Here is a 21,499-nt window from a genome sequence, read left to right as displayed (position 1 = left end):
AGATGAATCCGTTGTTTTAAGATTTTATAAGTAAATAAGCTTCAGTTTTACTATAAAAAAAATATTTAATAGATCTGTTAGTGGTATTATTTTAACATCGAACTAGCTAATCCCCAAGACAAAATTATCAAGTAAGTTGTCATGAAATGTGATTATTATGTAGGTAATTATTATTTATCTAGATATACAGCCTAGTTGAAAGTCCCGTCCAAAGTTTCCTGCACTATACCGTTACCCTTATTTTATATCTTCGTATATAGAAAACAGAAATGTGAAGTTTTGGCAAGAGTACCCCAGGGACCTTCTTGCACCTCCTCAGTTTAGCCCTTTAATTCCTATGTTCAGGTCTATTTTTGCATCCCCCAGCTTAAGATATTTTGAAACGGTGGATAATTGTCAGTAAGACCAACCATGAAACATTATATTGTAATGTATATAGGAAGATAGAGAGAAAAAAAGGGGTCAAATTATGATAGTAGCCAGTTTTCGATTTTTCCATAAAAAATAAGTTTTTCCTCTGGTACTTGTGATTTCATATTTTTATTTTCAAAGGTTTGTTTGGTGCTCTTTCTAGCATTTTGACCCACATTTTCCCCTTACTTGAAAGCCCAGCCCACTTTGAACAACCAATATTGTTGGTAATTGCGAGTCATATCGGTGAAAATACTTGAAAACTATAAATTTGCGACGGAAATGTAATAGATTAAAGTTTTTTTTTTCTCATTCTCCCCAATAAATGAAAATATGAAGTTCCGTTTTGACCTAAGACGAATCTTAGCAAAAGAGGCAGTGTATGAGAACAGAGCTACCAGAAAGAGCTGTTTGATTTGTACATTTTATATAGATTTTCTTGCCACTATAATAAGTGTTTTAAAAGAGGCAACATTAACTAGAATCTAATAGAACCTGACCTAACCGACCAAAGAAACCTACCTAACCTTAGCTAACTTCCTAGCCAAGGAATGGACTCATCATATTAAGCAGAAACTACTTATTTTGATATCTAGTACCAATGAAAGCATCTTTGTTGAAGCGTCACAGTGTAATTTTATATTTATTTTTTTGTAGATGTGAGAGTGTGTTTGGACAGAGTGGGTCGGTTGTACCCAAACAGTGCAGACATCAACACATTTTATCTTTTACTTTTATCCTCTTCACCACTGATCGTCTCGTTAGCTGCTTGGGTGATCGGTCACGTCTCTGTCACACACTGTTGGTAGGTACTGGGCATGCACCGGCTCCTGAATGTACCTGAACCTGCGCCAGTGTTGGTCAAGTCTTGTCTTGAAAGAGCTCACACTCGGTGCCGTCACAACACTTTCTGGTAGATTGTTCCAAGAGTTCACAACTCTCACTCCGAAAAAGTTTGCCCTCACAGTTTTCTTGACGTGCGGCTTCTTCAGCCTTGAGCTGTGACCCCGTTGTGGGGCGAGCGTCCGCCAGCTCCAGGTAAGGGCACTTGACAGAGTAGTGTATAGTTTCTGGCATATCATTTATGAAGCAAACAAACAACAACGGGCCCAATACACTGCCCTGTGGTACCCCTCTTGTCACGGGTACACATGACGATTTCGTACCATTTATCACCACACACTGCTTGTGGGCATGCAGAAAGTCTCCAATCCATTCTAGGCTATTTCCCCTGAATCCCGTGCTCTTCCAATTTAATTATCAACCTTTCATGGGGGTACACTGTCGAAAGGCTTGGCAAAATCTAGGTACAGTACTGTATATTCCATACATAACTATTAATGTAAATGCTGTAAATAAAGTGATGTTAAACAATATATAATAATAAAAGTATTGTAAAAAAAAAGAGATCTTAATTAATACACTTTTATGGTGAATGTGGGCTAATTTCCGTTAAAAAAAATGCAGGTGTTCGTAACTCAGGGACTGCCTGTACTGATTTTGATGAAAACTCTGATATTTCTTTTTACAGAATGGATCCTGAAGTTGCTGCCACCATTGAAGAGCTTGAGGCAGAAATTAAGAGAAATCAGGAAGAAAACAAAGAAAAGTGGTAAGCCGTGTGTTCTTATATAGGCATGGTTAGAAATGAAATCATACTGAGAGCAGGCACATTGAGCATTTGACAAATGATGGTTGGGTGAAAAAAGATTCGAGGGTAAGTATTAAGTGTGGAAGAGACAGATAAAGATAGTGATGCTAAGTTGGGTAAGTATTGTACCGTATATTGTACTGTAAAAGATTTTGCCAAACCTATTTTGCATTTTGTAATTTTCTTTAGATTTTGAATACTTTCTTGCCTTCTTCCTACAGAGGTGGATTTTATCATGGTTCCATCACTAGAGTGTGCATTACAGTACAGTACAGCACAGTGGAAGAAAGTTATGAAATGTAGCTTTATTTCACTGACAAATCAATTTAGTACCTAGTTAGAGTTTTCATAATGTACAGCAGTACCATTATATTGTTTGGAATATTTTCCTTATACAGTACATACTAAAAGAAGATATTTTCATGATATGCGAACACCGGATTACTAACTGTTAGCCAATCCCCAAGTGTTTGGTCTACCTCCTCAATGAGTGTGTGCACTCAGCATCCCTTAGAAAATCTTTTTTACATTTGACCATAGAAAATGTTCTGATTAAGGTTGAGCCACCATTTTATTCCCCAAAAGGTCTTGAAACATTAATCTAAATATTGTTCCCAATAAATATTTACTGAAGTAGTGAAAACTCAATGTTTCTTCACAAAGTCATGAGGTGAAGACAATATTTAGTTATTTATGGATTTATGGTCTGATGTTTGTAGTAATAGTCAACAAGATTACTTAATACTCATATGAGATGAAACATGTCGTTGTTACTACAGTACATAGTGGTAGTATGAGCAACAGATTAGCCACTGACATGGCTTGACACCTCCAGAAATTGAGGAAGTAAGTACAGTACAGTACAGTACAGTATAGTACAGTACAGTACAGTATAGTCAAGTACAGTACAGTACAGTACAGTATAGTACAGTACAGTACAGTATAGTCTAGTACAGTACAGTACAGTATTGTGTTACTCAGAGCATGATGCCTTGGATGATGATTTTGACATAGTTGAGGCAGAAGAAACACTTCAAGATGGTGTACAGTCTATCTTAGTTTATTATAAATCTGATTGTTGATTTTGATTTTCTTTTTGACAGTTTTGGTTGGGACTGTATATATTACTTCTTCTTTTTTATAACCAAAACCTCAACTTATACTCACTCCTAAACTGTGCTTTTTACTTTTATCCTCAGCTTGTTAGCTGCTTGGGTGGTTGGTCATGTCTCTGTTACACACTCTTGGCAAGTACTGAGCATGCACAGGCTCCAGAATGTATCTGTAACTGTGCCAATGTTGGTCAAGTTTGGTCTTGAATGAGCTCATACTCGGTGCCGTCACAACACTGTGACAGATCGTTCTAAGAGTTTACAATTCTCATTCCAAAAAAGTTTGTCCCGAAAATTTTCTGAACGTGTCAGTTCTTCAACCGTGACCTGTGATTCCATATGGGGCAGGCATGTGCCAGCACCAGATATGGACACTCAACATGGTAATGCCCTCTGAGATGTTTATAAACTTCAGTTAAGTCAGCCATTGCCCACTTATAGTATAAGCAAGGCAATTGCAGGAATTCTAATCTCTCTGGGTAACTGAGGTGCTGTAGTGCAGACACCAGTCTGGTGGCCCTCCATTAGACATCTCTAACATGTCTCCAATTTACAAAAATACAGTACGTATTGGTTGTAGCATCACCTTCCTTATTCGGCCGTTTTTTTAAACACTCGGGGCAGCAAGTCTGAAGAGCAATCCCGAATGTCGGGTTACTGTTTAGTAACACGAACACCCCAACACGAGAGGGTTGGTACGCCTTATCCAAGGTAAATGTAAACAAACCAGGTCAATGTGTGTGCCAAAATTGAAACAGAAACATGAGTTGTGGAGATAAAAGTTCCTCTTCAAGAAAGAAGGCAAACATCACCATCAATTATGCCAGCGTCTGCACCAGCAGGAACACTTAGATCAACTGATCCAACATCAGGATCACCCGTGCCACCACCACCAATAGCAGCAACAACATCCAGTTATGGGGGGAAGAGAAGGAAACAGGTGAACAAGAGGAATGAATGCTTCATTGCCATTATTAAGGACAGAACACAAGAACTGTATGGTGCTCTATTGGAGGCTTTAAAGGCCTTCACTAGTATGTACAATATATTATCAGCCCAATCTGTGCGTAATGTATTTAGAGCAAGCATTAGAGTTGTTGACCAGTGGCATATGTCAAGAGTGCAGCCATAATTCCACCTCTGTCTTTGGGCAATTTAGTTAAATTATGGAGACTTTGCCATCAGTGTCATAATTGATAATGTATAATCTGTTTTTTTCTATCTTTGTTTACTGTTTTTTGCACTTAATGGAGATGTGAAATCATATTTTATATGTTCTAACATTTGCTGTGATTTTTTTGTTCTTTTAGGTCTTGTGAAAACAAAAAGATTTAACATATTTTTGCTAGAATTTCATATACAATACTTGTACAGTAATATCTCCATTAGCTGGAATCTCTCAACCCCGGAACTCGCCGATAGCCGGAATTGAAATTTTCTCGGAAAATCGTCCCCAAAGCCGGAATTTTCTAAAAAAATTCCGGCTTTGGGGGCAATTTTCTGATAAAATTTCAATTCCAGCTATCGGAGAGTTTCGAGTTTGAGGGATTCCGGCTTACGGAGATATTACTGTGTTTTTTAATGACAGTCCGAGAAAGCTAACACGTTAGTTATTCCGTGCATCTAAAACACCTTACAATAGATGCCTTTAGTGTGCATTGATAAGCCATGCCTTTCCTTAAACCTATAATACCAACCTGATGTACCTGCAAAATCCGGAATTTCTTGGTCTTCCGGTAATCTCCTTGCCTCATTGATAATCATTTTCATAGAAACACTTACTGTATACTGTACCTAAATTCCTTTGATTTACCACCCAACTTCTTACCTCCTCCTCAAGTTCTCGCCATTTTGGGTTTGGACAATGAAGGTTATGCTTATGCATTCCAGTGGTCTTAAGTTTATTTTCTTGTTTTAGCCATTTACGTATAATTTTTTCTGTCGGTGGTGGCCCATACATCCTTTCTGCAGCTCTGTTACCATGGTCCTTTTGCATAGTTTATTACCTTCAGTTTGTAGCTAATAGTATAGCTTGATTATTTACCTCCTGTAGTCATAGTGCTCTTAAAATGAGGGGAAAACACCGTTGACTTCACATATTAGCACTGTTGTAAAGACACGAAATGGCAACTGAGTACTGTACTAGTGTTCGTTTCACGTTGATAGATGCAATTAAGTGTTACTGTCGATGTTGCTCACTGTTATCATAATAATTTTAAGTATGGCAGTTATGATATTAAAAGATAATAACGCTTGTAAGAGTTCAGAAAAGTTTACTGCTTAGCTCCAAAGAATTGGGTGCTGTGCAGACGATAAACATCTCAAGTTATCCAACTTTAATACAGTATTTACAATACCGGGTAATTCCTTTTTTAATTACCCTAATTAAAAGTAATAATAATAACAACAACAATAATAATAATAATAATAATAATAATAATAATAATAATAACAATAATAATAAGAATAATAAGAATAAGAATAATAATAATAATAATAATAATAATAATAATAATACAGGTACTCCTTTACTTACGACCGCCCGGACATACGACCGCTGCAGTCATATAAAATATTTTTCAAATTACGTATTTATGAGTCCCGACGTTAGTGATTGGGCTGTGTACTGACAAAATTTTCGTTTGTAATTCCCTTTAAAATGGCTGGCAAGCTTAAAAGTGAGAGTTCTCGCGGTGCTGAGAAGAAAAAGAGACACCCATAATAGATTTTCTATGTATTATTTTCGCCTTTTCGACTTACTACCTGGTCGTCGGTCCCTAACCCCATCATAGGTTGAGGACTGACTGTAATAATAATTAATAATAATACAGTATATCCTGACCCTACTGTAGTGGGATTTTAAACATTGTTCTGTAAGTATGGTATGCACATGGCATGTGTTCCAACTTACGTACAAATCCGACATTAGAACATCCTCAGGAACACGAATTTTTTGGCTCCCTAGGCCCCGTTGTGAGTCGATGACCTATGCTCGGGTGGGCTATTCCCTGTAAAACAAAAAATAAAAAATAAATAAAATAAAATAAATTAAGGGCCCTAGCTGTACCAAGTCAGCAATACTTCTAGGAGGGCGCAGTGCCTCAGAGATGTAACTATATGTTTAGTAGAGAATGTGAGCAAACTTAATCGAGAAATATGTATTGTCACTCTACACCCTGAGTCCTCGCCAACATTAGTTGCAATACTTGTGGACTCTGGCAAGAGCACCCTTAGAGTTTCTAAGGGATTGACCTAGGAGGTATGCTTAAGTGCATTCCATAGTGAAACCTTTCACCATAACTAGCCATCTCCTTTTGATATAAATGTTAGTTTTATTTTGTTAATAAATTTAAATAGTGTAATATGATATTTACATAATCCTGTGATATCTTAAGAATTATACCGCTTAAGAGAAAGAATAGAAAGTGACTTGTAACACAGAGAATCTCGAAATTAATTTTTTCTCCGCAATCACTAACATACTGTAGTTGATGATTAAGGGGTGGTGGTGGTGGCAATCTACCAGTGATTGATAATGGAGAGGATATAACCTCCAAAGTAAGTTTTGTTAGATTAAATGCCTAAGTGACTGGCAAGAACTGTAAACCAAAGAACCCAACAACATGCATACATTGAGGTTGCAAAATCTGTAAACATAAGCTAATACAGTAAATCACTTTACAAAACCAAAGTTTATCAATTAGTACAAAATGTTTCAGCATGCAGTATCTAATTTATTAAATCTGTAAAAAGTAATAGACAAGGAATAAATTTCATTGTTGTATTGTCTTTTTCAGCCATTTCTGAATTGTACTTTGTTTTGTTTTCTTGTTTGTCCAGTTAACATGAATTTACACAGTGGAAGACTTTTTAGGAACCTAATTATTTCTCAGTTAAGTGGGGACTACTTGTACTTATTTACAAATAATTTAGAACTGGAGATATTTTACTGGGGAGTGGGGGAAAGAAGCACTCTACTGTATTGATCAGTTGATGTACTGCTCGGTAGATAGTTGTATATTTTTCTTTATATATTATATTTGTGAGTTAATCAATTATAGACCACTACTGTATATAGAATAACAGTACTGTACTGTACAGCCATCACTAACTAGAATAACAATTACAGGAAATATAATTGGTTCAAGGATGCTACGGATATAAATTTCTGGGAATTTAAATACAAGAATAAGGAAATCATCACCTGGTTTGAGGTTTATGAAGATGATACTACTTGGGATCATTTGGCAGACAAACTGGGACTGATTTACCAGGAAATAAAGGTAAATATGCTGTACACTATATAGTTCTGAGTTTAAATTCAGAAGATAATGGATCTTGATAAAATCACAGAGGGAAAAGGAAGCAATAGAGAACCTTAGCTTTCGTTTTTATTCAAGACATCTTCTGAGGCAACCAGTTTAGAAGTGTATAAATCTTCATGTGTCACAGAAAGACTTCTGATTGAAGCAAGTTTGATTAGAGAAATGTATTCTTTAAACCTTAGTGATGGTCAGTACAAAACTGATACTATGTTACACAAATTTATTTGTCAGTGGCCCAAGGTTAAAAATGCTTTGAAAGCATGTAAGGTAGATGTATGGTAGATGATTAGTGGGTCTCATATTTTTTACCTGACATGACATGACATGACTAGTTATGTCGCTCATTCTTATAATCTCTTCTTATGTTTGCTGTGTGGTTGGTGTGTTGATTAGTGGATGCCATGTTTTTTTGACCTGACCTCATGTTTAGTAAGGTCACCCTGTGTACATAAGCTTTCTTTCAGTCTTTGTAATTCAGTTGCCTCAGAAGATGTCTTGAATAAAAACGAAAGCTAAGGTTCTCCATTGCTTCCCTTTTCCCTCTGTGATTTTATCAAGATTTATCTCATCCACGTTTCCGTTGTGGATCTACATGAAAGTTAATGGATGTAAGTATAAATGTAGAACTAAGCTTGTTCACTAATTCTTGTACAGTACTGTAATTTTTATATCAATTGGGAACCTCAACTAACTTACCATAGCTAATGATAATCTCTGTTTTATTACAATACATTAATACTACATTTGAATTTGCTCAGCATATCCTCAAAGACATCTGGGAGTATGGTGACATTAGTAAACACACACACACAGTATAGTCTGGATTTACGCGGTCAATTGAACCCGTGGAGTACTGCGTAAAGCCAGAAACAAGTCAATTAATCCCATATTTTTTGTTATTTCGTTTACGCGTTTCTTGTTTTATGCGGACCTCCACGGGTTTAATTGACCGCGTAAACTGAGACTATACTGTAAATAAAAATGTTTTCTAATTATTTATATGTTTAGCAATAATATCATTGGCAACTTTACAGAGGGCCAGCATTGTGCATGATGCCTAGTAATTATTTTTAACTACAGGTGCTCCTCTACTTAAGAACATTCAACTTACAAACTTTCAGAGATACAAACATCATCACTGAGGGGGGGGGGGGTTACCTGCCAGAACAGGTGTTTAATGTGGATGAGACTGGATTATTTTGAAGAAAATTCCAGATAGAACAAACATTACCTAAGAGGAGAAGAGTGAGCCAGATTTTAAGGCTGTATTAAAGGGTATAGCTGTACTAAATATCCATAATCTTTTAATTTTTTACAATATGTTTGGTTTCTACAAGAGTAAAGTTGGACTTACAAACAATTGGATTTACAAACAAGCTTTAGGAACGTAACTCGTTCGTAAGTAGAGGAGCACCTGTACTTTATTTCTAAATTACTGTAGATCACACTGAAGGCTTAATATTCATTTGCCTTAAGTATTTTTGCACCAATTATTTAATGATTTATAATAGATGCTTTGTCAGACGCCACTGATATAATTTAAGAAAATCGAGAGAATTTTCTGAAAATGTCTTGAATGTAGATGAAAGTTAAAGTATTTTTGGGGGGACCTGACCTGACTCAATGTCAGGTGGAGGTAGGGTGAGGGATTAGTGGTCTCATATTACTGACCTTCTGATTGAATGCCAGGTCATCTTTTCTTGGGTGGGGGATTAGTGGGTCTCAAAACACAAACACATTCCAACCCCACTCACACACCCCCAGCAAGGGAATTAAGACAGCAAACATAAGGAGTGAAGGTCTTATTGTATGACACATTTGTGTGTGTGTGTGACTGTATGGTAGCGAGTAAAATATCAGCTGTTGAGGAGCACTTGGCAACACTCATTTCCACTCCATCTCTCTAATCACCCACACCTTTCTGCTTTCTCACTCCATATTTTAAAATATTATGTAATGTAATGTTGAAGGGATACAACTTTGCTCATTTATACTTATTTCTCTCTAAAAGTACTTTAGCTTTCATGTTTATTCAAGACATCTGCAGGTCATGAGACCCTGTAATCCTCCACCCAAGAAAGGGTAATCTGACATTCCATTGTATCAGTTATATGAGACTACTTATCCCCTGTCGTACCTCCACCTGACATTGCATCAGGTCAGGTCAGTTACACAAGACCCACTAATCCCCCACAGCTCCATGGGAGTGGAAAATACCAGTCTTTGCTGTAACACACAGCTTCATACATGCCCATATCTTAGAGATTATTAATTTTTAAATATACCGTACAGTATTTATTTAACCAAACTTGTAGATGAACTATTCTAGATTATTATAATAAAGAAATGAAGTTTCTAACTTAATTAGAACTGTATTTATGTATTCTAGTAGTTTAGTTTCAAGGAAAACATCTCCAGGACCCAGAAACGTTCTGGGGAAGTGGGCTAGTGTGCGTCTGTGCAAGAGGTCTAGTTTAGACACTCGGAAACTTTTCCCAGTAACCGGAAGAGGTTTCGGTGATGAAGAATTTTTCATGGTTTGGGAAGGTCGTGTCGTTACCCGATAATCTCTCGTTCCCAAAAGTGCTCTGCACCAATTGTTCTGGCTAACGGGGATATCACTGTATGTGGGTGTTCTGCATGCCTCATCCGTGCAACCACGGTCCGCCACTGGTAATCAGCCAACCTAGTACTGTACATCCATAAGTCAGCTTTTATAAAAATTTTCTGACCCGCCAACATGTAACCCACCATCCCTGTCTAATAATGTGCACTACAGTATTATTTTTATTTATTAGAACTGTTGGAAGCACAATGGAGGATATCCCACTAGAGCTGTACTGGGGAGACTTGAAGAAAAGGCTGAAAAGAAAGATATGACTCTAAGAGAGGTGTTGGAGGTTCTGGAAGAGCTTGGTCAACATGATGTCTTGGATTGTGTACCATGGGAAGAAGGCATGAGTGAGTATAAATGATTTGTACCTGAAAAAAAAGTTAAAGAATGATGTTAACATCAAGGTTGTAAATGACACATGTATGTAATCTCTTAGAGTGGTCTTGAATTGCTTGTCCATCTTATATCAGGAAATGTAGCTGAAACTTTTACATAATTGATAGTGTAAAATATCCTATGAATTATTGTTTTGTCTGTCTCTTGATATTGTGGCTTTTGTGGAGGCATTGATGATGGATTATGGATTCTGTGTAAGGGTTCATGTACTTTTGAAATTTAACCCTTCCAGTCAGAGGCCATACCTGGTACAGCCTTGTGAAATACTGCTCCGTGTCATTGGTGGAATGCTCTGATATCTCACTAGTTGTATTACCACCTTTTTTTTCTTTTGTCCACGTGTGTTGGGGTGAGTAAGGAGGTGGTGTGGGGGGATAACTATTGTTGTGGTGAGAGAGGTGAGTAGAGATGGTTATGATGGTAGTGTGTTAGGGGTGATTGTAGTGGTGTGTGGGAGTGACTGTTGTGATATATAATAATGTGTTTATATGTGACTGACAATTCATGTGCCAAGAATTGGAGGGAAATAATTTTATGAAAAGGGGAGATTTTGGTTGGCTCACAGTATGTTGTTTCTAATTTCATTCCATGAACAAAAGATAATTGTACATATTGAGTCGTAGTACCAGGACTGCTTGTTGAAGGGCCAGACAAACTATCACTTATGCTGGAAGGGCCAGGAACACTGGGAGAGGCATCAGGAGGCACCACACTATCACCACGTGGTACAATCTCCTTGCACTTTATATATTCTCACACCCCTCCACCCTCGCCAGCAACACGAGACATGGTTCAAAACTCTCACAACACTGTTATTAATAAATTAAATCACTGTGATGCACGAGAAATCAGCACAAGCTGCAAGAAAATTATTTAAAAATATGTTTCAAAGTTATATACTGTACTGGGTCCTTTAAACACAAAAGGGAGACTGGTGTGGTGACCTAGGAGTAGTACAGTCTACAGTACATAGTTGCCAACTCGTGCTGACATTGCCAAATGTGCATCTTGCATGTCTAGCATTCATACACAAACAAAATATTATTTTATTTTAATTTTTTACTTTATTCAGTACACAAATTTGTGTGTGAAAACCCCAAAGCAATAATTTAGATTATACACAATTTTGCGTATAAAAACCCTAAGAGTGTAAATGAATAAAATTGAGGGTGCATGAGCCAGGGGAATGCAGATAATGAGATGGATGAGTGAATTTGAAAGCTGTAGTCCATAGAAAGATAGAATCTGGGATTGGTAATGGCTCTCTGAAAATTGTGATAGTGCATTAGTTTTGAACATTTAGTCCTCATATTTCTGCTGTAAAAGTATATAGCAAAATGTTTCAGATGTGAATTAAATCTCTGACTATGCAGTATTCTTTTCTCATTCTCCAAATACACATACGATTTGCAAATCTACTTTCATGAATTCCCATATTTTCTATTTTCTCTTTTAATCATCTTTTCTTGTGCTTTTTTCTGTTTTGCAAAGATGACAAATTTTATTAATGACATCCTGATCAGCAGTAGTTGTGCACCATCACATGTAGGATGAAAATATACAACATGATTTACTGCAATCAGTTGCTGAAGGAAATTATTGCTAAGCATTCTGTCTCTTGAATGGTTCTGACTGGTAGGAGTTGGACTGAATCTATATAGTAGGAGACATTGAGATTGTTTCAAATTTTCTGAGGCCTTTGCTGTATGTTTAGTGTCCAGAAGATTTTTTTCTCTGAGCAGCACTACAGCACCACAAGGATGTAGTTCTCGTAAATCATTAATATATGATGATAACTGTAGGGATTAGTCTCAGTATCTCCGTTGCCTTTCATAGCTGTTATTCCTTCATAAAGGTCACCTACCCTCTCCTTCATAAGTGCATAGGTGATTTATTGGTCTGTTAGGATAGACATGAAAACTCAAGTGGTCGTTGAGCCATTTTGGCTGGAGTGTCAGCAAGGAACTGTTAGATAATCAATTTATATGAAAGAAATATAAGCAACACAACCTTCTCGCCATGGGCTGAGGGGGTTTGAATGAACTCCTCTCTGTCTCTGAAAAGTAACATTGTAAGTTTTCAGTTTTTTACCAAATGTGCCGTTGATGGCCTGGGCAGACAGCCGCGCTTCCTTTCACACATAATTCTCTGGCTGGGTGCAAAAAGGACCAGTGTCCAAAAGAACCAATTTTGACTTTGGCCCGTTGTAACATTACCTTAAGTGAAGTACTTTTTAGTGCAATATGACCCAGTCTCGGTTTTGTGAGTAGTGAAGGACCTCGTGGGTCTCTCTTTATAGATCAGAAGGCAGCCAACTCTTGTACAGAACCTTAAAGAGAGATGACTCAGAGTGATGGTGATAATTATGATGAACCACAGGAGATAGAGATTCAATATAATGTCTAGTAGCTAATAGAAACTCGTTAGTGCTTAAATATCACAGGTTATTGAGTATTTAATCATGTTCTAACTTAAATTTTTATTTTTATTTTTTTTATGAAAATATAATTTTTTTTTCATTTCCTATATCATGAATACTTACAACATTCAAGAACATAATCATTGTTACAGAGTATTAGTTGCAAAAATGACCAATGTGTACAGTTGTATTCAAAACTGCATCTCACCTTATTGCAAAATGACCCAAAGTCATTTGAATGATACTCGTACAGCACTTCCCGTCTGCACTAGGGACCTCCTATTAACACGCAAAGTTCTCCACTACTGGGGCTTCCATCTGCATTTGTTTTGTAAACAAATATATAAAGGCTGATTTTATAATAGAAATTGAAATCTTTCCTTGCCTTTCCTGAAAAATTGGATTTCTTGACTTTCGCCTTTTTTGCACTCAGCCTGAGAATTTAACTAATGCTTTTAAACTCGTTTTTCCACATTTTAAGACTAAAGATAATTGGTGCTGCGGTGAAATCTGGCAGCTCTACTTGCTGAAAATGTTTACTGGCTCGAAGTCAGTCAGTGTGACAGCCTGATCAACCAATGTTGCTATTATGATTTGATTTATTTTTATCCTGAGGGTATAATAACAGCAGTACAATATATACCTTAGAACAATCACCAAAACATGGCATTCTGTTTTACTGTGTATAATTTATGATATATATTATGTGTGTACTTTTAATACCAAAATCCATCTCAGAAATGAAATTGAAAACCCCCATGAAAATACTTTAACATTTAAACTGGCACCATCATTAGTGGAAGTTAGCTGTAGGGACAGCAGCTATCATCAGTGGACATTTCATATTCCCTGTGTTCCAGTTCTGACGAGGGCGGAGTTGGGAATCGTAGCCGCTCGCTGAGGGTCAAGTTAATTATAGTTGCTTGTTTTAGACAATATTACTGTCGCTGTGGAATTAATTATCAAAGAGGTTAATCCAGAACACAAATAATGTTTTTTTTCTGGTGTATAAATAAACACATTATGTATACAGTATATTTTGTTTTGTTGGTCCACAGAATTGTTCAAGAAGGGTACCCAAAAAATTGAAGTCTTGACACAGGGTTCAGCTGATGAGGGAGAGCCCACGAGTCCCAGGGTGTCACCATCCCCAAGAGAAAATCCGTCACGCATAATACTAGATGCTAAGATCTTGATGGTGTTTGCTTCAGATGCTAGAACTGAGGCTATGAGGGTATGTTTTAATCTGTTTTTTAATTTACATTAACTAGTGCTGAAATTAAAACCCCCAGTTATAAAACCTCCTGACAAATTTACCCGGTACTTACCTATAACCCACAAATCGCTACAGTACTAACTCTTTAGCTGCAGTAATTAGAATAAAGAAATTGCCAAATTTCGTTAAATTTTAAAATGTCATAAAGTATATCAATGCAAACTAAACCAGCAACCACTGTATGTAGGGAGAAGCCGTGTTGTCGGCATATGTGAAAGTCATTATTGGAACTTGCTGAATTGTTTTATCAACAGTGCTATTACAGTTGATCAAACAAAACTTGAAGCTTACATAAGGAAATTCATGATCAACTTATAGTGTTGCCAGCATCATGAGTCTTTGTCATAAACGTTTTTATGTGTATCTACGGTAATCACATAATAATTTTTCTGCTTCATGTGTATCCCAGTTGTTTGATGTTAGAAAGTTTAGCTGATATAGATGATATATGTAGTTTTTCTTATTTTCCTCATGAACAGTTTTATCTAGTGTCTCTCTGGTGGAGGTAAATTTCACCAGTTGGCATTCGTTGCTTGTCCACCATCTACTCTGCACATTTATCTTGATTTGAGGAAGTTCAGTTATGTGGCTATTGAACAAGCTTAAAAGATCTCATTGTGGAATTTACATTGTTACCAGCCATATTTGTGGCTCTGATTTCTCACCCAAGGTTTGAATTACCTATAGAGAATGGCCACTCGCTCTGAGCCTCAGTATTGATATTGTCACCACGGAAGACTTACAAGCTATAACTTAACATACCCATCACCTCACCCTACCCCACCATGCCTCTCTCACTGCTATGAAAGATATCAAAGAATAAAATAGAGGTTAAACATCACAACATTTTAATTTTTAATTTTAAATTTGGTATCAATGGAAAGGTTATACTATTATAGGATGCAATGAAAGTTTAAAGATAAGTCATCTACATTATAGTGGATTACATTTATACAGGCCAGCAGATAATAAGATCTGCCATTCCTGTAGCCAGTCATGGGGAACTAATGAGAGCCTAGGATCTAAACCCCTATTTCTCATGAGCCCAAAGTAATTTAATTTTTTTTGTAGTATCACTTTTTTTTTTCTTGGAACCTAATCACTGCTGTACATAAAGTGAAGGTTTCCTGTGAGAGGGAGTTACCCTGACCTAGTATTGGGAATGAAGGAGTAGATATAACACTCACCTCCTGTAGGACCCACTTTCACTAATTTATGTATCATGCTGAGTCAAAGTGATGTTTATTAGATATATCCACATTTCCATAGTAACTTTTTGTGTGTTACTGTTGCAGGTTGTACATCAGCTGAGGAATCCACTTACCTCGAGAGGAAAAGTTGGTGTGTTGTTGTTGACTGATCCAGATAATTACATAGTTGCTCGTCAGCTGACCATTGAAGGTTGCAACAGTATCCACAAGTGGTTTAAGCAGGTGAGGAGTTCAACAATACTTACAGGTTTCATTTTGTTTGCTTCTGGACACTTGATGGCCTTTTTGAAAATGTTGTTTGTTAATTAGGTTTTATCCTCTCTCTTTTTTCTTCACATTACTGGATTATGGTGATTAGTGTATTTTGTGTTTCAGTAATGCAGTTGAAATTGTTTATAGTGCAGTTAATGAAAAAAGTCTAATTTTTATATTAGGTATAGTAGTTAAAACAACTATCTGTGCATACTTTGTTGGAAACAATATGAGACCATGGACGATAGATACAGTATTGGTAAATGAGAGCTGTCACTAGTCACACGTAAAATTTTGGAGCATATCGACCCCCACCTGCACAGATACAAATAGTTGTTTTAACTACTGTACATATTAGTACCAGTAGTAAGTTGTTGTGGTTCATATAAATGTTTGTAAAGGTCTTAACCTTTTTAGGAGTCAGTTTCTGAATGTTTTTTTTTCTTATTTTTCTCAAATAAAATTTTAAAATTATTTTACAAGTTTCATGTTTGTAAATCAAAGGCACAGTGTGGTGAAGAAATGATCTAAAAGAACAGAGGACTGGAGGTAGTATGAGTGGCTAGTGGTGTGATGGGTCACACTGTAACTAGATACTGTATCGTGATTGTTGGAGTATTTTCTTTCTTTTGATAATAATTTGACACTAGATAGCACTCGGTTAAGACTTGTGTTTATTAATATTTTTTACCAGCCGCTTATATTATTAACACTGTACAGCATTAGGATATGGGTCTGTTCCTGTAAAGATGTGTCTGAAATTTTTATGTGAAATTTGGGTGGGCGCTGGATAATTTTATCACCATGTAGTTCCTCATCTTGGTCTCAAGAAGGATTAAATTCCTTAATAAGATCTTCATTGCTGATATGGTGATCTGAAATGATTTCATACATGTATTGACTTGCAAGAGTGAATTTTTTTTTTTTTTTTTACAGGTGAATTTCGTGGTTCCCGTCCTGTCTCCAAAGTTCTTACTACAGATTCAAAATCGGGATGATGACAACACTAACAAGGAAGAGAAACTGTACAATCGTTTTGTGTACCGCTTGTTGCTGGATCATTATGTCAGCCGAGGCAGCAAAAACTTGAAGTGCCGACCGCTCTATCCTGTGGAATTTAGCCGTCAAGTGAGTATGGCCTTAGTCTCTTTTAGGTGATTTTGCCTGAGTTTGTATATGTCATGATGATCAAATTCAATATGGATTTTTTTTTTATTATTTCCCTTCAATGAAAATAGAGTAATTATCAGACTAAAGCAACTAAAGCAAAAGTGTTGTTGGAGAAGATTGCTGAGAAAGTCTTAGATAAAACTGTTGTTATGGTACATTCCCTTACCTTTCTTATATACACTGCTCAGTCTCTCACATATTACCTTGATCTTTAGAACTGTGAAAAGTTTATAGTCATGCGTGCAGTTTATTACAGGATATGGTAATTTACCAAGACTAGAGTTCACTTTTGGAAAGTTTCTTGGTAAATCCCCCTCTGAATTTTGACTCTTTAAGTAATTTCTACTTAAGGACCTTGCTAATACAGTACTTAACACCTCTTAGAACTTGCTTCCCTTATCAGGTAGCATAGTTCTTCTGGTTGCAGGAAAGGATTCTCCTTTGGATGAAGTATCACCCCTTAAAGTGAAATACTTAATACTAGCAGCTCTTTCTTGTTCAGAGATTACAAGGAGGAGCTTCCAAAGGAAAGGTTTGCTCATGAGAAAGGAATAGGGGAGGACAATAACCACAAAAAACAATGTTCAATGATCAATCACAAAGAAACAAATTCTGTTTCTAACAACCAGAATTTTAGGACATTCCCATCAGTGACTCTTCCTTGCTGGAGGGCAGACTCCACCAGTTCTGTCAATAATGGGCTCTGACTTTTCAGATGAAACAATATTAGTCCAATCTGTTTACCAGGAGTATAGATCCAAACAAGAATTGGATGTATACATCCATTACATCTGTTCTTTGGACTTTTTTGTTTTAGAGTGCATACAGTGGTTCTTATGCCCTAAGGACCATTGGTGTGGCCAGAGCACTCCTAGTTCACCCACTTTTAAATGGGTAGTTACTTTACAGTTGAGGAATGAAGATGATTGACTGCATTAACAGTAGTGCTGCCTTCTTGTATACAGTACTATTAACCCTTTCACAGTGGGAGGTTACTCTAAGCTGAATAAAATCATCTGGCGGTAGCCAGAATAAAATAGCAAGTGCGGTAAACGTGTTGAAAGGGTTGAACTTTGTACTATACAGTTTATTTTTTTTCAGTCTGCCTGTAATAGGCTATCAGACCTTTGGGACCTACCTTTACTCTTCTAGAAAGTTTGAGAAACTGTGGATTATACAAAACTTACATTGGTTAGATCAGTTCATTCTTGCTCAGCCTCTCAAAATATTAACTCATCTCTCAGGTCACGGGTTTCTTCACAAGAAGTTATGGACAGTATCCACAGATGTGAAGGACATTTATTGACTCCTTCTAGGTTTCCAGATTACTTAAAAGTTCTTGTCTGCTTCTTTTTTTATCATCATCCTCTTCCTTGTTCTTCACTGCTTCTTCCATCTTATTCCCCTCAGTCTTCTCTCCTCCCTCATCCTTAATAAAATAAAACAACTCTTATCATTATTTGTAAAATTGCCATTGGCTGTATTGATTGTTCTAACTGGTGATTGAAATTTGGGAAAAGCGAATAAAGTGGTAAAGTGATAGTATATGAATGTGAAATAACACGATTATCATTCACAATGATGATGAGGCATGTGATTATTCCACTCTTCAAAACATTGCTTGTATGGGAGTAGAGAACAGTGATATCCCTGTTAGCCAGAATGATTGGTGCATAGCTATTAGGGGATGAGGGATTTCCAAGTAATGAGATGAGTCATCAGAAAAAATCCCACATCCCCCCAAAAATTTTGGGTACCGGGAAAGGTTATCAAGAGTCTAAGCTATGTATCTCGCACAGACAGACACTGTCGCACATCCCTGGAATGTTTTCGGGTTCTGTGGAATGTTTTCCGAGAGTCTAAACTACGCATCTTGCATGGACAGATACAGAGCTGTATTTATTTATGTAAACACCACTGTACACATACAATATAGTGTAAATAAAATACATTTTTACACAATATAAATCAACAAAATAATATCTATAGAGTAGTGTACTCACCAGCAGATGCTGTCACTTTGAGCTTGTGATGCAGACAGGTCAAATGATGATATGATGATGCAGGATGACTTGCTTTGTCCTGTACCATCTGCTGTGACAGGCTGTACTGTCACTGTTCTTTCCCTCCAGGAAGGACAGAGGCAAATCAGGAGTGACACCTCCTAACACTACTTTGACACTCTATTCTTGGCTGATTGTGTCCTGGTACAGTATTGTATGGTGCCCCCTCCCCATTATTATGATTGCCTGGTCCCATTGACTGTTCGACACCTCATGACGGAGTGCCCCAGTCTCGGAGATCTTTGTAGTAAGCATCTCTTCCAGTGCCGGGGGAGGGACGGGTCTTACTGTCTGTCTTTGGTGCTGGGGGAGGAAGAGGGTAGTGTGGGAGGGGACGTCCTCTCCTTCATGGAGGAAGCCGGCCTTCTACCCAAACTCTGAGGTTTATCTATTAATGTTTTAATGCTTTTTACAAAGTTCTGTGTTATTTATTAATTATGTTTTTTTACCTTGCATTATTTGATTTTAGTCCTTTGAGCCTTTATTTTAATTTGGCAACATAAGACCTAAGCTGTTGCAATGCCACACTCAATCAATCGACAGTGTTGTATGTTAAACAAATGTTTTAACACTGTATTCTTGGTTGAGTGTGTCCTGGTACAATAATGTACAATACTGTACTACACAATGGAAGTTTATGTACAAACAGGAGCAAACGAGGGATCAACCTTGTAGAACGGCTGCAGACAATGGATGCATCGGGCCTATCACAGGCATCCCATGTGGTTACATGACAGTATTAGCCAATCAAAGCATTACCCAAGTGGTCTTCATACCCAGCACTGGAGGACCTGGGAGCATGATGCAATCTATCATGACTCTCCGGGAACCTTTGTCCCAAGGGCCGGTGTAGAAAAGTTTGGGAAGATTTTCTTGTCATTTTCTCAAAAAAAAAAAAAAAAAAAAATTGGGCATTTCATCATCCTCAGAAAATTTTCCCAGGCCCGGAATTGAAAATTTGGAAAGAGTTTCTGGAATTTTCTCAGAATTTTCCAGAATTACCCAGTATTTTATCCTTGAAATTTGCTCCATGTCCCATAAAAAAAAAATTGAGAGATTTACATTAATTTTCTTTTAATTTTCTCAGAAAATGTGCATTATTTTCAATCTCAGATATTTGTTCACAGAATCGGAATGGAGAGAGCTTTTCCAGGTATTGGAGAGTTCTGGTTAACATGGATTTGGCTACTGTTTACTGTAACTGGAAAAAAAGAGTTGAGTAATGGTGAATATATTGCCAGTCTGGCTGTTCAAAAAGAAAAAAGGCTAAAGGAGAAATTCTGTGTTGCAGGTGCTGCAGAGTGAGCTGGTCAAGGATAATGGTCTCTTGATGATGCTTTGGAAGTGTTCCTCAGAAGAGTCAGTTGAAGAGTTTGCTAAGATAATAACCAATGAAGTACGCCAAAGAAGAAGGTGAAGACTCATTGGGGCCGTGTTAGGGCCAGTACAGTATAGTATGTGTCTAGATAGTTGTACAGTATAATATAACAGAGACTATATGAAGATTTTATTGTATATCAATATTTAAATATAATATTGGTGTGTTATCTATACCCTTTATAAACATTATCATCATATGACAGTTGTATCGGTCCGTAGCTCTTGCTCAGTTTGTTACTAGGCTGTCCTGTATCTAGATAATTTGTACAGTACAGCAAAGTTTGTTGTATGATATCTTCACCAAGAATGTTACTATATTTTGCCTATTTTGTTATCATGATAATATTAATGATTAGAAACTCAGCTACAGTGAGTCTTCATTGTTTGTTGGGGATACACTCCACAGAACTATGACACACAGCAAAATGATAAAGAATGGCCTTCATGAGTCCATTGATTTTCATGTAATGCCTGGAAGATGTGTTCCAACAATCAACGTAAGACTGTATTTTACCTAATTTTCCTCATTATTATTACAATATAATACAGTAATATGTTACAAAATGCATCAATATTGTACCTCACCTTCTACACCTAAGTTTGACATAAAGGCTTATAGATCTGTCTCCCCTTTCACTAAAACTTCCATGATAATACTTGTACCTCACTAGTTGGGAATCAACCCTGGACCTCTGCGTGTTGTCCTTGTGGCACGGTGGTAGCGATCCATATAATATATATATATATATATATATATATATATATATATACCCGCTAACGCCTATAACGTGTGCCTTGCCAGTGAACTTTCCTTAAATTTAACGGTCCGCGAGCTATTTTAGATCGCACCACCACCCCACCCTGCCTGACTGCCTGTTTAGTCAAAATTATACAAATTACCGCCAAATAGTTTCATTGCTGAATTTTATAATTTGGATCATTTTGAATATAAACAAATTTTTTTGATTAAATACAATTTTTAGATAAAATGTTTAATCTATATATTTATTTTGTCAAAATATATATATTATATTCAAAATATTCTGGTCTAATCCAGCAACAATTATATTATCCTAACTTTAGTTTGGGTATATTAATTTGTGGTTATCCACATCTCCGTGGTGGGGGGGGGGAGGAAGACCATCTGTTACCGTAAGAATTATTTTTTAACTGAAGATATTTGTTTAGCTCATAAAATTTACAAATGGTCAGATATTTA

At 36.8% G+C, this 21,499-nt stretch overlaps 1 protein-coding gene across 1 annotated transcript; it reads left to right on the top strand.

The window, feature by feature from the left end:
- Positions 1-1,405: 1,405 nt before the first annotated feature.
- LOC121859280 lies at positions 1,406-20,902 on the top strand. The gene is made up of 8 exons (XM_042356055.1): positions 1,406-1,449; positions 1,943-2,023; positions 7,304-7,457; positions 10,298-10,460; positions 13,987-14,162; positions 15,500-15,637; positions 16,604-16,795; positions 20,192-20,902. Exons 2-8 carry the CDS (start codon positions 1,944-1,946, stop codon positions 20,315-20,317), a joined length of 1,029 nt encoding a protein of 342 aa, XP_042211989.1. The 5' UTR covers positions 1,406-1,449; position 1,943; the 3' UTR covers positions 20,318-20,902.
- The last annotated feature ends 597 nt before the right edge of the window (positions 20,903-21,499 follow it).

The sequence above is a fragment of the Homarus americanus genome, unplaced genomic scaffold (genome assembly GCF_018991925.1).
Source record: "Homarus americanus isolate GMGI-L3 unplaced genomic scaffold, GMGI_Hamer_2.0 scaffold36188, whole genome shotgun sequence".
Classification (NCBI taxonomy): Eukaryota; Metazoa; Arthropoda; class Malacostraca; order Decapoda; family Nephropidae; genus Homarus; species Homarus americanus.
This window is presented reverse-complemented; position numbering and strand designations above follow the sequence as displayed.